Raw genomic sequence first — 16,440 nt, 5'->3', positions numbered from 1 at the left:
AATGTTACATCATGTAAGTATAGTCAGCTAAGATACTGAATATAAAAGCATATATTATAAGGGGCACCTTCCCACTGTTCCCAACTGTATTATTTATGGCCCGGGACAGAGTCAAACAGACACATGTCCTCCCCCATCAGCTCATCTGGTAAGGAGTACCAGCTTCACAACCCAGCTGTGACAAACACATCGATTCAACACCTGCTGCGTGGCTTAGATTTGGTTTCGTTGCCATTTAAAAATTATAATTGTGACAATGAAAATAAAATTATTATCAAACAGTGCACTTGTATGTAACTTTTACTGTTAAAAAACAATCACAACACAAATTTTTACATTATCAAATTTGGCCCTCGTTAAAAAATGTTTGGACACCCCTGCATTAGAGTCCGCCTCCTCAGTTGACCTCTGACCTGCAGCAGCAAGACAGGGAGGAGGAAACTCCCATAGAAGACCGAACCCAATCAAGACATTGCATAATAAGACTATGATCCAGCAGCAGCAGTGTGAGGCATCATTGGTTTAACAAGAAACGAGTGTTATTTAAATGGAAAGAGGCTGTGATTGGTGCATGACTAATAGACTCTTATAATTCAATTCAAATGTAAATTCCTAGCAAAAGTGCCTTTGATGAAAATATATTTCTTTATCATGTCGAACTTCCTTACACATTAATCTCAAACTTGTCAAAAAAGATTTTTTAATTAAATCTTTGGCTGAGAAAGAGCAAACGTAAGCAGCAGTGTGTCCACCCACTTTCTACACATCCTCCCATTCTCCTTTCTTTGCTGTTACAACGTCCAATAAAAGCCTTGACCGCGTTTACATAATACTCCTGTCCCTCAGTCCAGTTCACCTTGTGAAACACACTTCCATCAGAGTCTTACAGAGGGAGACACAGCAGAGCCAAAGTGCTGAGGTGGGAGGACAAAAGCTGCCATGTAGAAAAAGACAATGGTTTTCCTTTTTTTACTCTCTTTCAAACCCTCCAGTTCACACTTCCCCTTATTTTCCTCCCTCTCCTTAAATAACCAAACCTCTCATGTCGTGGAGAAGCAGACCTGCCAGACAGGCTGCAAATAGGAAGTAAAAAAAAACAAAAAAATCAACGCTTTTCCTTTCTGCCCAGCATGTAACATGTCTCTTGTATGTAAGTTTAAGCGTGTAGATGCACACAGAGAGTTTAGGATTACAACATGACTTTATAAACACACTGCATCTTCTTAAGACGCTCCACATTTAGACTGCAGCGTCTCTTTAAGAAAAATGTAGAATAATCAGTTTTAAAATAAAACCATAAAAACACAATAGCATTGTAAAAAAGAATGGTAAACATTCTGTATTTATATAGCATGCTGCTTTACAATGCTGCTTTACACAATGTTTTTTTGCCATTCACCCGTTCACACACTATTGGCATAGCCATCAGGAGAAAAGACACAACGGCATGTGAACTAGCGAAGCCAGAAAAACCTACACATTTAATTATGACTTGCTTTATCACTGATCCACTGTTGCAAATAAATCCATGTCAACATGTTAAGAACTAAAGGTGTCAGAACTGTCAGAACATAAACTGTCATGAGTGAGTGCTGCAGTTGTTAAATAAAAAGAGACCAACAGTATGAATAAGACTGCTTGGTTACATTACAACAAGGCACAAGGTTACTTTTTCTGCCCCACAGTCATTCAAATAACAAATTGACTTGAACACACCTTAGCGTGATAATAACTGCCTAAAATTACTAACAAAAACACACACATTTTATTGATGTGTTCTATGTTTTTGGCCAAAGATTCAGAATGAGTAAAAACGGGATGCTGAACCAAAACTACAAGTATATTAGAAGTGTGTTTTTCTTTCACATAAATAAGACATCGTGACTATGATGCCTTTAGTTGTATCTTTTGTGAGAAACACTGTTTGGAGCCAGAGCCACAAGTCTGTGCCAGCTTTGTGTCAACAGCTGTTGTAGTGATATGAGAATCCCCAAAATGCTTTGCACAGACACAATCAGGTGAGTCAGAGCTTTCAAACAACAAATAATTTGACAAAGCTGTGTCAAGATTAGGTCTGCTGCAGACCCAAAGAGGGTTTGGATGACACACGGTGGATGGGTGGGTTAAGTGACATGACCTGGTGTCACTCTGTGCAGTGCTTCAAATTGAAATTAAAATAACTTTAACCCTTAGTGCTCATATGGCACAAATCTGTGCCGCAGGTGCACCCATGGTAAACTGCCGCGGGAACAATACACAACTCCTTATATGGTATAAATATATTATATGGATAATGCGAGCACCGCTATAAATTGAGTCCACACAGACCATAAGTGCCAACTGCGCATGCTCCCTGTAGCTGTCCAGTCCAATTGGTGGCGCACCCTCTTATTTTAGTCAAAAACAAAGAAGATGGTATCGAGATTGTGTACACGAATGCAGAAATGCGACGCACGTGTGAGGATTTTTGGCGAATATTAGGGTTATGTTAGGATAATAATGGAATAAACATAGGCTCCTCCCGTCACTGTCCCATGACCATCACACGACATGGAAATACAAATCCACCGTGTAGTACAACCAATCACATTGTCATCTGTTAATGTTTCGTGGCCCGGGAACACCCACTGGGTGATATTTTAAACAACAGTCAAAGACAAAACTGATGTTATTTCTCGTACAGAACTGAACATTCATCATATTTATTCTTCTAGCATTTGGAAGCTTTTTGCCATTAAGGATATTAAATCCTCAGTGCAGTTCAGAAGAGGGCTGCACCAGGGCTATATGAATAAATGATGCACATACACACACACACACACATACATCATTTGCAGTACATAAATTGGTGCTTATAAAACCAGCAACCCATACTCACAGCCAGCTTGAGCAGGAGATTAAAAATGAAATATAAAACGTTGAAAAATGGCATTTTATTCTGATTTAAAGGAACTGTTTATGAGTGATGACATGTATTTATATTTATTATTGAAGTATTACAGTATAATATGACCACTATAATTTGCTTTTGGAGAGACAGTCTGTAAACCTCCCTTCTTTGGTTCGTTTATCACAAACTTAGTGTGTTAAATAGTGAAGAATGACAGATGTACATTAAAGTAAATGGAATTTATTTAACCAAAAAATAGACCCTAAAGCAACCAGGCCAAAACATCATATATTTGATGAGGCAAAACTTGTTTTTTTCTACTAACCTTTTTTCTTCTAATCTAAATGATTCAATATTGTACAAAAATGGCAAATTTAAGAGATCTGTTTAACAAGTAACTCGAATTTGCCACAGACTGTTAGGCTGTGTCTTAAAACTGCTCTCTGACTCAAGTCATAATTTTTTCAGAATAAAGGCTCTGAGGTCCGTGTATCATCTGTTCATTCAATTATTTATTCCAGCGAATAGAAATTTTGTTTATTTGTTTTTCTGTTTGAGCCAAATATCAGATAAAGCTGATTTTGTTTTTCCACCTTCAGTTTGAAAGGAAAAATCAAAATATGCAAGGAAACAAAAACAAAATAACGTCTATGTCTACTGCTCCATGCCTTGCATTGTACACAAGGTGCTACCAACGTCATCCCCACAAATTCACACTTTAAATATTTAAATTCTATTTAAATAGACAGAGACGGCTGAGAAAGTTAGGTTAGTCAGGATAGTACAGTGTGGACCAGCTTCCAGCTTTAAATAAATTAAATAAAAAAACAGAGAGAAGTATTAAAATGGAATAAAATGTACAGGATTGAGGATTCTCAATCTTTTTTTTTCTGTCATTTTTAGACTTGTCTATTTTCCTCTAGGATCATTGGATTTACATCATGATAACTCTGTCTACATGACATGAGTGATATAATGTCTATCATTTGTTTTGTTCAATTACCAGGGAAATGTCTAAAATCTCAATATTTAACAGAGGAGTCTGGTGTATTTAGCGATAGCACTGCTGATCGCGACCAGCATCACAAACCCTGCCGCTGTATTTCAGTCCAGTGACTGTGACAGACGGACTCGTGCTCCGGTCATGGAGGTAGTACTGAACAAATCTTTTTAATGAACTGATTCTAATGATTCAGTTACACCGAAAACAACTGCTTTACAAGTCACTAGTCGGTCGTGGAGTGATGACTCCACCAACGCTGAGGAGGAACTATATTGTAATGGAAACACAACCTAAACCGAGCAGAGGCGAGGCGAGGCGAGTCGAGCTGGGACCATAGGTGGAAAAGGAGCTATAGTTGTGGGAGTTGTAGTCAATGGCTACAAGCACAACACTGTGGTTAAATCCTCGACTCCACCTTTGCTTTCAAAGGTCGATATTGTGACGTCATTTGGATCAATATTCGATTTACAATTGGGACTGTGACACCCCTACACATTATTAAACGATTAAACATCTTTTGACACTGGCTATGAGGTTTTAATCGTGTTGCTGAGTCGGCGTAAATGCTGCCGTGATGACCGCGCCACGGACGCTGTTCTGTGATGATTGAAAAGGTATTTCATTCCCTTCATTGTAATATGCAGTCGCAGCGAGTCAACGAGCTGCGCTATGTGAATACAAATCATCACAATCTTTATTAACAGTGAGAGCCGAGTGTTCAGGGTCAAGAGCGAGAGCTGAGATTGTACATGGAGCTCTCTCCCCTGAAGACTTTAGGTGGGGGTGATATCAGTAATGAAGGTCAGGGGAGGCAAACAGCTGGAAAATTCCTGTAATCTAGCAGGTAATGTAATTTAGGTGAGGAGCAGAGGGTCTTAAATTACCCTCTTCATGGCCGAGTCCCTTCTGCTATAGCACATGGAAGAGCGGCATTAATGCACCAATCTTAGAGCCTGAGGCGGCAAAGCTGAAGTGTTGATAATACAGCTTTATCCCTGGAACTTTGAGGAGGTTTACGAGAGCAACAGTGGTGAACTGAAACGACTGTCTTTCACATCAGTCCATACTGTCAAAGGAAACAAAGACTAAGGCCACATACACGGAAACGGCAAAAAACAAAAACGATATTTTTCTTAGCAGTTTTGAAAAATATCCACAAAGTCGCCAGATGTGTCCCTTTTGTAGTAGATTAACAAAAGTCGCCAGGGGTCTGTAAAGTCACTAAATATGCACACAGAAACGGCACGAAACGTAAACGTAAACAAAAAGACATTATTTCCTTTCTTTGTCCTGGCTCGGTCGATTCTGTCTCCGTTTCTGTTATTATATCTCATGTTTACAACATCTTCTTCTCTGTTTTTTGGTGTAACGTTACAGCGCCACTTACAGTGCTGGCATATGAACTACAGCGTTTTGAATCGTTTCAGGGGGTTCCGTGTGGATGGAGATTTTACCTGAAACTCTGCCGTCTTTACAGGGATTTTGGTTCTTTTTTTTGATAACAGAAAAGAGCAAGATCGTTTTTTTAGTTTTTTGCTGTTTCCGTGTAGATGTGGCCTAAAAAGAGCAAGATAAAGGTAAGAGCTCATAAGGAGAAGGATGTAAAATTCACTATTAGTGATTGGTGTGCTGTCTGTTTTATGACATGTTGTTGCAATTAATATATTCCTGTTGATCAAAGCAATAAAAGTCATTCAGTTGATTATACTCTATGTTAGAGTAGGATCATGTTGAGTTGGCTTGAACTGTGCTGTGCTCAGTTTCACTTAACAAGGTTAATGTCTTTGTGCTTCATTAAATGCACTCCTCTCCACACACACACTCTGCTGCCTGAGCTGCACGGTGACTGAGATGAAAACGAAGGATAGCTCCAGGATAATTAATAGTAAACACGCAGAATGAGGCTGAGGCTGATGGGAGCTACATTTCCACCCAATGATGGTGAAGAGAAGAAGCGAGCAGGTTAAGTAGCAGCAGAAATGATTACATTTCATCTTGTGCAAAGATTGCAATTGTCCCCAAATATCATATTAGGGAACCACCAGAGTCTGTTTATCCTCAAGTTGATGCTCAAATATTGACTCAGTGGTTGAAAGGTTGACTCAATTTCAGAGAATAAAAATTAATTCAGGAGAGTTATACAGGATGTAGGTGATGAAAGACAATGAAATGGCATTGCCATCATAAAGGACTGGAATACCAGTTTATATTACTATACATAATGAAGGAAATAAATCGCGTACTCAGCCTTGATCGGAACAGAACAGACTCCTCCACAAATATCACATACATCCACTTCCTGTTGTCTCCTTCAGTATAAGAGCATATTCAATAACATTGTTGTTCAACAGTTAACAAAACTTTTCACCTTCATCTTTTCTTTAGCGCCATTTTTAGTCTCGTCTAGTTCTAGTCTAGGTCTATTCTAGAATCACTGGTTTTAACTGCGAGTTCATTTTCAGGAAGTTTCGGAAAGGTTGCCAGTGTTAACAGAGTTGTTTTTCATAGTTACGTCCACGTCCTTATGATGCATGCGGAGACGTCCTATGCTTTGTTACACGCGCTGAACATAGCTTACACACCGTGGTTTTCTCACAGGGAACGCAAAATATTTCCACACTGGTGATTTCGGAGAAGTGGTAGTGAGGGGGTACGAGTTAGTTCAATGTGTTGCCCCAAATCAGCAGTTGCCATGGTTACTATTAGTTGGCAGCATCTTCGGTTTAGTGGGAGGATGTAACGTGCAATCGTGCTTCAATGGCTACAACCACAACACTGTGTTTTTTTAGTCTACGTCTGTGTTTGGGCCCTATTTTTTTTCCTCACTTTGTAGTTACTTTACTTTATTAGGATTTCTATACTTTTGCAAATTTAAATTATTGTCATTAAAGAAAAATAAAATAATGATTTTACACCTTTGTTATTATTTCTTTTTTGCCTGGTCCCTAATATAAACCTAAAACCTTTATTTAACAGATATTAGCACAACTAGGAGCAGCGGAGGGATACTCGCCTGGTTTTATGCTAAAACTACTGAATGGAAGAAAACAGAGAAGAAAAAAAACATAAAAACAAAGAATCATTAAAAAAAAAGATGGATGAACAATTGATTGGCTTACAGGAGAAGAAAGATGAGGGGAATAAATGACAGAAAATAGAGCATATGTCCAGTAGCAGAGGTGCTGTGAGGTTGACCAGTCACTGTGAGGACCACGTCTGTGGAATCTGCCTTCACTGAGGGTCTCATTTCTGCTGCACTGAGCCATCGCTGAATAATTAATGTGACACCACAAGGTTAGCATAAACAGCGGTGCACAGCTGCCCTCCTTGGGTCCACACACAGACACACACACACAGAACCTCATGCATCAAACGTTATCACCAGCTGCTCAGGGGATGATCAAACCCCTTCTGTTGGCCAAGCGGTAATTTTTCAATTTCTGTGGTTACTTTGAGTTTGACACTGGCAACAAACAACACTCATGTTTCAAAGTGTCAGGATGTCGTTTAAATGGAATAAGTATGCAATGTACATGCACACATGGTGGGAGAGATTAACAGAGAAATGTCTCTGATTTTAATTAATTTTTGTATTTTTTGAATGAGCTCAACAACTGAGGGAGAAATTTAGAAGTTCATGATACACAATATTCTATCAATTTTATGTTGGACAATATTTTATCATTAGAGTCACTGAGTACACGAAAAACCCCATACATCTGATATCAAAATGTGCGGTTCAACCGGGAATGGTGTCTTTTCTAAGCATTTCTAGTAACCATGGTGACAAAAATCGCAGAAAACTGTAAAGAATTTTCACATACACATGAATGGAGAAGGGTCGAAAAAAGGACCACAACCCAGCCCACTTTGGAGGCCTCACAGTATCCATCCATCCATCCATCTTCTACCGCTTTATCCTCCACCCTCCAGGAGGGTCGCGGGAGGCGCTGTGCCAATCCCAGCTGACATAAGACAATAGGCATGGTCACACCCTGGAGAGTTTGCCTGTCCATCCATTCACTCTCACACCTATGGTCAATTTAGAGTGACCAATTAACCTAATTGGACACGCAAAACTGTGATTCTAAACTGGGACTGTGGGAGGAAGGCGGAGAACACGGAGAAAACCCACGCACACACGGGGAGAACACGCAAACTCCACGCAGAAAGGCCCTTGTTCCGACCGGGAGAACCCAGGTCTTCTTGCTGCAAACCACTACACCAACCATGTGCGGCCCCCTAAATCCAATTCTTCTTCTTCCCACTGTCTTTAAATCATGAGAGTAATGTATAGATTTACCCAGTACTCTGTTTAGAGTTGGACTCGAATTCTAAATCTACTTCGAGGATAGAACTAGGGAGTATTATTATTAATGTTATTATTATTATATTATCACTACACTAGTTGGTAGTTATTGTAGTTAGTTTAGTCAGTTTAGTCAGTTCGTTTTTTTTAAATGTGCTTTTGCTATGTGACCAGCTAGTTTTTGTATAGATCAACAGTTGCTCGTTATATTTCAAGCTGGTCACATTCGAATATTGATTTCAGAAATCCTCAAAGCTACATGTGTTAGCATGACAACACAGAACTGTTCAGTCATCATTCAATGGTTGAACTGAATGATGAGCTCATATATACATACATAGCATGATGCTGGTGTCGTATATAGTACATAAGGAAACGTATAAACTAAATGGTGTTCACGACATGATGTTGTCAAAGCAATGCTAACAGCACCAGCACATTGCTCTCTCTCTCTTTCCATATCACAAACAAATGATGGCAGCTCCCGCCATGCTGCACCTGATGTCACTGGTTACCATGACAACCTGGTTCTTCTCAGCTGTTACAATGAAAGGGAGGAGGGGTCCAACAGCTGACGTGGGTGTGCATGAGTGTGTGTGTGTGCGCGTGTTCTTGTATTTGCTACCTTTTTTAGGACCTTCTCTGAAATAATCACTGACCATAGAGACCAAAACCTGGTCCTGATGAGGCAGAACCGGTCACATTTTAAGATTTAAATTGTGGTTATAGGTTAAGGTTAGGCATTAACTGGTTATGGTTAAGGTTAGGGATAAGGTTTAGTTTAGGCTGGGGAGTCAATGCAGTGTCCTGAGTAGAATAGCTCCATAAACCTGTGCATGTGTGTGTGTGTCTGTGTTTGCACACATTATAGACTGAAACAAACACACTCCACAGGCATATGGAGCAACATCTGCTCTGCAGGAAAAACACCAGACCCATGACCCTTCCACCATGTTCACCGCTACCACGCTCATGTTCGGGTGCATTTTGACACAATGACAACATCTGACCTCTACCACCCTCACCCACAAACCTCAACTCCACTCTCACAAACACAACACATCCTTAAGGCACTGAAGTGTTTCTGTTCCCCGTTTCCATTCATTTTAATCAACAAGGCTTTGATTTGACAAAGACCATGACCCACGACTTAACACCTTAAAACACAGACCATTTCTGCTGCTTTTTGTTTAATGTTTAAACGTACAGTATATACAGAGGCTACGAGAATGTGCAATATAGAGTGTAGTGTATAGTATAATATAGTGTCTTACATGTTTTTCAGCACAACCAAGGCAATCTGATGGGGAAAAAAATATAATATAAAAAATAAAAATCGACCGACTATATAAATACACCTGAGCAAAAAGTACGCAAAATGTTTAAAATCGGATTGAATTTTTAGAAATTTGGAAATATGTCACAGGTCAAAGTTCAATCGGCTCATTAAATTCTCTGCGTGCAATCCATAGGACGGCATTGTTGTTATAAAGTCTCACCCATAATAATCCGGTCTCAGCTTATCAACCCACAATCGCTTACTGATCGTAAGTCTGAGCGATTTCTGAATCAGATCCGAGCCGTGTTGATGATGATGATGATGATCTCTGTGTGGTGTTTACAGCCAGAGAGGGACAAGCATGATGGCTGCACACATCACAGCACACATGACCAAACACCAACAACAACAACAGCGGCCAGGATGACTTCATTCATTCATTCATTCATAGAAATCACCCTTTGAATAATGTTAGCCTTGTGAATTCTGCCATAACAAAGCAATGTTATTTAGCAATTTTACGTTGGGGTTTTTTCAAAAATGAGTACAAACATACCATACTCGCTTAGACATTTACCTAAATATCAACTTAACTTCTTTTGTGCACAAAATTCAAGCACTTTCAATGACCCGTGTCTGTTCAAAAACTATCAAGGATTTCAAAGAGAATCAACCATTCAAGAATGTGGAGCAACGGAGAAAACGCACATGTCAGACAGGAAGGCCCTCGATTGGACCGGGTCCTGAACCCGGACCTTCTTTTTGTGATGCAACAGTGCTAGCCAATATTCCACCGCATGGCCCTCCTGAGTCACTATTGATATCATGATATTAAAGATGGAAACCACTCACCTGGATCATGTAGAGCTGAGCAATTCGGTACTCCTCCACGCTCATTGGCATGGGGATACGATACTCCTTGATCAGCATGGTTATTCTTCTGAGTGTATATGTGTGTGTGTGTGTGCGTTGAGAGTGTTGAAGTGAGGCGGCGCTCCTCTCAGTCGGCTTCACTCTTCAAGCAGCAGGGAGTCATCGTTATTCACACCTGAGACAAGACAAAAAGACGCGACTTTTAGTGGAGAAAGGTGCATGAATATGTAGATGTCTACATCTATATCTATCTAAGCATCTACTGTTAGTTACAAACCAGAGGAGGAGGAATTCACCATGTTCAGCCCCAGGATTTAATACACTTTCTACCTCCAACCAAGCCGACACACCCTGTGCGTTTCCTCCAAGCCAAGCCCTCCTACAGATCTGTTACAAGGTAATCCACTGACCTCGACTCATCCCTGAAATCCCCCAGCAACCTAAATCCCAGCCCCAGTCTCCACACTGAAGACTCGGCCTTTAAATCCAACAAAGCTCCTCTGCTAGCGACCGAGAATACATTTATTCAAGTTCTCCTAATCGAGTCCTGTATTCAGATACTTGTTTTTCACGCGAGACTCCACCACATAATCCGCACAGTATCTCCACCGCGTTTGACTGTCACCGTGAACACACCACTGACACGTCATCACCTGTTAAAGGCCCAGTGTGTGACATGTCAGAGGATCATTTGGCAGAAATTGAATATAGATATTGTGTGTGTGTGTGGGGGTTTCCACAAGAAAACACAGCTGTATTTTGTTTTACAACATCTCTCTCCCACCTCTCCAAAAAGCTGTGAGAGAGCATGATGTTTGCCAGGCTGATGCACCGTTAGTCTATCTGCTACTGCTGAAACAAGAGGCATCAACGAAGCAAACAGGGATGAGCAGGGGAGGGTCACGTGACAATGGCCACAGATTAAGACTGAGTGTAAATCTGACAAAGTTTTAACGTGACTGAGGGAGGAGGAGAACGTGAAATGTCATGTGAAAAGCTGCGTGCATGCATGCCTGCCGCAGTCTGTCCATCTGTGCATGATTAGGTTATGCATGTTTGGACAAGCTGCTAAAGCAGATGAACCACAGAGGTCATGGTGTCCACTGAAAGTGAGGACAGTGAGCTTCTCCCCAAAAACAGCACAAGGTATCGTTAGTTTAACATGACATAGATGCATTAGCCCAACATTTAAACAACATTTTAATGTATATTTATACCATTTCTTAGGCCAAATGTTATCAGTCATTATCAATCCATTAATAATGAATCAATTTAAAGTGAATTATGATATTATGCTGCATTTTAGTCTCTTTCTTTCTTTCTATTTTGGCGTGTTTCCACTAGCTCTACTCGACTGAGTCTATGTGCCACTGATTGGTCACAGGAGTGCCGTCACAGGAAGAGGCGTGAGCAAGACGTCCGACACCAGAATCAAGCCGAACAATGCCGAACTGTAGATCACTTAAAAAGACTTAACAATCCTAAAGATTCAATTACACTGAGAACAACTGCTTTATGAGTCACTAGTCACTTGTTTGTGTGTGTCGCGTGTAAAACAAAGTCACAGCAGTTTCATGCAGTCGTGCAGTGATGACTCCGCCCACATTGAGGAGGGACTATATTGTAATGGAAACATCAGAGGGCAGTAAAATCACAAAAGTGTGGTAATACTGAACTTGGATGAAACGAGCAAACCAGTTGAATGACTTTGGCTATTAAAACTTGTAACAGTTGTACAAATGTGCACTAAATGAGCAAAACTTCAACTACAAAATAATACCAAATAACTTCAGCTCAATTCTATTTAAACATACAAATATAAAAAAGGAAACAGAATAAATTCTGAGATTAAAGTCAGAAATCTGAGATTAAAGTGAAAACAATCAGAATTCTGAGAAAAAAGTCAGAATTGAGCTCCTCCAAAGACTAGCTGTAGTTGACAGAGTCCACGATGCTCACTTGGATAAGTGAGCTTCATAATTCCATGCTTTGTGGATTGATTGAATGAAGTCTGACGTAAACTCAGATGCAGCGATACATCAGAGAGTCAGACGGAGACGGATGAAAAGTGACACACATGTCAGACCAAGTCCAGCTTCTTTATTTGCCTCGGTCTGTAAAGTGGACAGTGAGTCAGCACATCAAAAAACGCTGACTGCATTTACTAAAACAAAAATTGAGAGGACATGTGGAGTCAGTGTTTTAAAAGTCTAAGAGTTCACCATTTCAGCAAAAATTTAACTATTTCTATTCAACAACAAACAAATAAAAACCGATCAGGAAACTAGAGAAATACTGTCCATGCTATGTAGCATTTAAAATAAGCCTGTAACAATTAAAGATACAATATGTAACATTTCTGCATTAAAACATCTCAAAAACGATGAGACTAAATGTTATATTGTTAATACAGAAGAGCATTAAGGCCACATGTAAAATAATAAAAATAAGACAGCATGAATTCTGAGAATAAAGTCAGAATTCTGAATTATTTTACATGTGGCCCTAATACTCTTCCGTATGTTAAGGAAGTATACTTGTATTAGCCAAAATGTTACTATCTCTCTTTAAATCAATGATTGTTTGGTGAATTGTCACGTTATTTACCCAGATTTTCACAGCATAAAGTGAAGATCTGACAGCTTGTGTTGCAAAATTAGTATAGAGAGTATGAAAAAGTGAGAGCGCTCAACAGCATTCTGATACTGTCCCTTAAGTTTTCATCAGGAAACAACTCCACAAAGACGTCTTCTGTCTCCTAATTCCATCCAATCTAGACTTTATGAGTTAGGATTCCCTGTAAAAGTGAAGTAGTATTTGTGAAAAGTTCAACACGACATCGCTGAGATCTGAAGAGCAGCTTTGGCTTCTTTTTCAGCACACAGCTGGGAGCTATTGTGAGTAAAGTTGTGAAATCCCACTGTGGCGCAGACACCACCTGCTCACCTGCAAGCATCACACACGGGGAAGAAAGTGGAGCATTTAGCAGGTAAATGAAAGTTGTTTGTCTCAGGAGCTGGAGAACAAACACACTGCCAAAAAGAGTGATTATTGGATTTCTATTTATCTGATGGACACAAGCGACACTTGATTTTACGTTTAGTCATTTAGCAGATGTTTTTTTATCCAAAGTGACTTAGAAGTGACAGTCTCACATGTAGACCTGCAGAGCCGAGGATCCAATCCTCTCTACCACTAGACCACCACAGCCCCCTTTATTCATTACTAAAATTAAAGATAGTTTACACTTCCTACAAGGCTGCAACTAACCATTCATTTCATAATTAATCTGTCCATAATTTACTGAATTAAACGATTCTTTGTTTGTTGTCAAAGTTGGAGAGAACGGCTCTCCTCAAACACTGAATAAGGTACAGTATTTAATACTGTACAGACTGATATGACTTTTGTCCATTATCCAGTGCACATGTGAAATAAAACAAATGTGTATTCCAGTACACATTTGTTTTATTTTGTCCAGTGCAAACATACGGTAAAGCCCAAGTTTATTTCAGCGCTCGATGAGCACTCAGCCCTGAAAGTAGAGCATTAAAATCCTGGCAGATGATCCTGGCACATACTTCAATTACATTTTTTCCTCAATAACAGGGAGTAGACGCACTGTAATGCTTTTTCAGCACTTAGCCATCCTTCAGTATCTTCTCCTCTCTCTTAAAATATGGCTCAGATTCTTCAATTATATTTGGGAGAATCCTCTCGCACATGTAAATGAGGAACAACCAAACCATAGCAGTTAGGAAAATTTGCTTCCCGTCTTCCAGCTTTACCTCTACTACACTTGGTATTGTGGTATTAAGGGAAAGAAATCGAGCCAATCAGAGAAGAAGATTGGCTTAAGTTGGGTTATGTTAGTGACTAACATAACCCAACTGAGGATTGTCTTCATGCAGTTCGCCTTCTTGGCTAAGTTGGAAAGCTTCCTAACTAAACTGGTGTGTCCACTCCAGAGTAAATGTTTCATCTGCAACATTAAGACTAGCGACTGGCTGCTGGCTGGTTTGTTAGTTTTCAGATTGGCATGTTTACATTACATATTTTTATTCCAATCAGGCTTTTATTCCCATTCCTTGTATCCATGTAAACATAGCTAGTGTTCGTTGGTCTCTAGCACCTACTGAGGGAAATATTTACAGCAATGGCTACATCAATTCTTACATTTTCATTAAAAATGCATGCATTCTGCTTGGTATGGCACTTAGGGCACAGTTTGTGGCACTTTAGAGGCCCAGAAACTGATTAGTTCATAAACACTGCTGGTTGTTGGTGTTTTAGTCTGGACAAGCAAAAATGGAAACCTTCAGAAATGTTAAAGCAGAACTTTGAAGGATTGTTACCCTTATTTAAGAGCTGTCGAGTCTTTGTGATGGGTGGCAATTGCTCTCTCTAAAATGTCATCAAATTATGTTCTGTGTCGTATTTATTTCAATACTAAACGTGCACTGGAACGTGATTAGAATGTGTCACTAGTTCAGAATCAGCTGTTTATCATCTGTTTATAAAATTACTAATTATGTAAGAACATAATTACCTTACATAATCACATTATTACAGTAAAATTGGTTAGGTTAAAACAATTACTCGTTTAATCGAATATTAACTGATTACTAAAGAAATCATCACGTATATTGATAATTGAATAATTGGTTTAAAGGTTGTTTTTTTTTCATTTTTGAAACACGCCTTCTGATTTTCTAAAGTTTATTACAAAGAAATCGTTCAAACTGAATAATTTTTGATTTGTGGACAAAAGAAGACATTTGAGTACATCATCATTTCCTAGTTGGAAAAACATTTTATGGACCAAAATATTACTTGATTAATCGAGAGAATAATTGACATATTAATCAATTATGAAAATAATCTTTGTTTCAGTCCTAAAAGTTGGTATTGGCCAACACACCTAGCCTTATTAGTGTTTAAAAATTACATTAAAAGGTGCAATAAGCAACATTCTGCAGTAGAAAATAAAATAATAATAAAATATCACTAAAGTGAATACATGGTATAGAAGTCATGCTCCTCTGTGGGTTGTTAATGTGGCTTGTGTTTTTTATAGACCATCTAGACCAGAGGTCTCAAACTTGCCTGTGGGCCAAATGACAAACGCGACCCCCACAATCAATCCCACACGGCCTGCCACTGGATATTATGAGTTATGTGTGTTTTTGTATTCTATTCTATTATTTATAGAATATTTTTTTATGGTGAACTATGTATCGTTGCATATAAAAAAAAAAACAGCATTTTTTTCCACTTATTTTGAAATTCTGTAAAATATTGTCAGGAATATCATTACAGGGTCATGGAATATCGTGATATAATTTTGAGCTTATATCTTTGCCTGCTAATACTAAGACTTCAATTTTTGTTTCTTTTTTTGCTTGACCAGCCTAGATGCTCAATAGCCTCCAGATCATTTGAGTTTGAGGCCCCTGATCTAGACAGTATAAATATGTTCAAATTCCACCATCATATTTGCAAACTCTTTTGTTTTCTGGAAGCCCCAAGTTCAGGATGCCCTGAATATGATGTGCATGTTGTGATCATGAGTTCTGCTTGAATGCACTATTATATATACTATTATTATACATATTATACATATACTATAGGACAGACTGCTTAATAGTGGCAGAAAGTAGTTAAACACACAGGATTTACTTCCAAAGGAAGCTTGCTCTTTACTAAAACATTATCCTCTTCCTGGACTCATAAAATAACTTACTTTTGCATACATTACTTTTGTTTTCACCTGACCTGCATTCTCAACTGCAACAAACAGCGCCACCCAACGGTTAGGACCTTTATATCAAGTAAAAGATGAAGAAAATTAAATGACTCTGTAAATGTTATAATTAAAACAAAATTAAAATTAGCATTTAAATGTCAGCATAGAAATAATAAATGTTAAAGTTTGCATTAAAAAAAGACAAAATACAGACTTAGGGCTACGATCAATAGTCTTCATGTGTTATGTTTAACATCATTATCACCTATTTGTGCAATTTAAGGCACAAAACACTGTTGATCTCTTCATTAGCTCTCAGTTATAACAGTCATATTTAATT

The 16,440-nt window shown here is 38.9% G+C and overlaps 1 protein-coding gene across 4 annotated transcripts in view; it reads right to left on the bottom strand.

Annotated features, from left to right (window-relative positions):
• The window catches only part of LOC122758095 (membrane-associated phosphatidylinositol transfer protein 2), a 53,038-nt gene that overhangs the window by 20,919 nt on the left and 15,679 nt on the right, over positions 1-16,440 (bottom strand). For 3 of the 4 annotated variants that reach the window (XM_044011976.1, XM_044011978.1, XM_044011979.1), the window contains one exon: positions 10,334-10,529. In XM_044011976.1, coding sequence (XP_043867911.1) covers positions 10,334-10,411 — 78 coding nt within the window. In that variant the 5' untranslated portion in view covers positions 10,412-10,529. Of the gene's footprint in view, positions 1-10,333; positions 10,530-10,650; positions 10,726-16,440 lie in introns of those variants that run through there. The other variant, XM_044011977.1, reaches the window with a different exon arrangement.

This window comes from Solea senegalensis, linkage group LG21, assembly GCF_019176455.1.
Source record: "Solea senegalensis isolate Sse05_10M linkage group LG21, IFAPA_SoseM_1, whole genome shotgun sequence".
Lineage (NCBI taxonomy): Eukaryota > Metazoa > Chordata > Actinopteri > Pleuronectiformes > Soleidae > Solea > Solea senegalensis.
The sequence above is the reverse complement of the archived record's forward strand: the minus strand, read 5'-3'. Positions and strand labels throughout refer to the sequence as shown.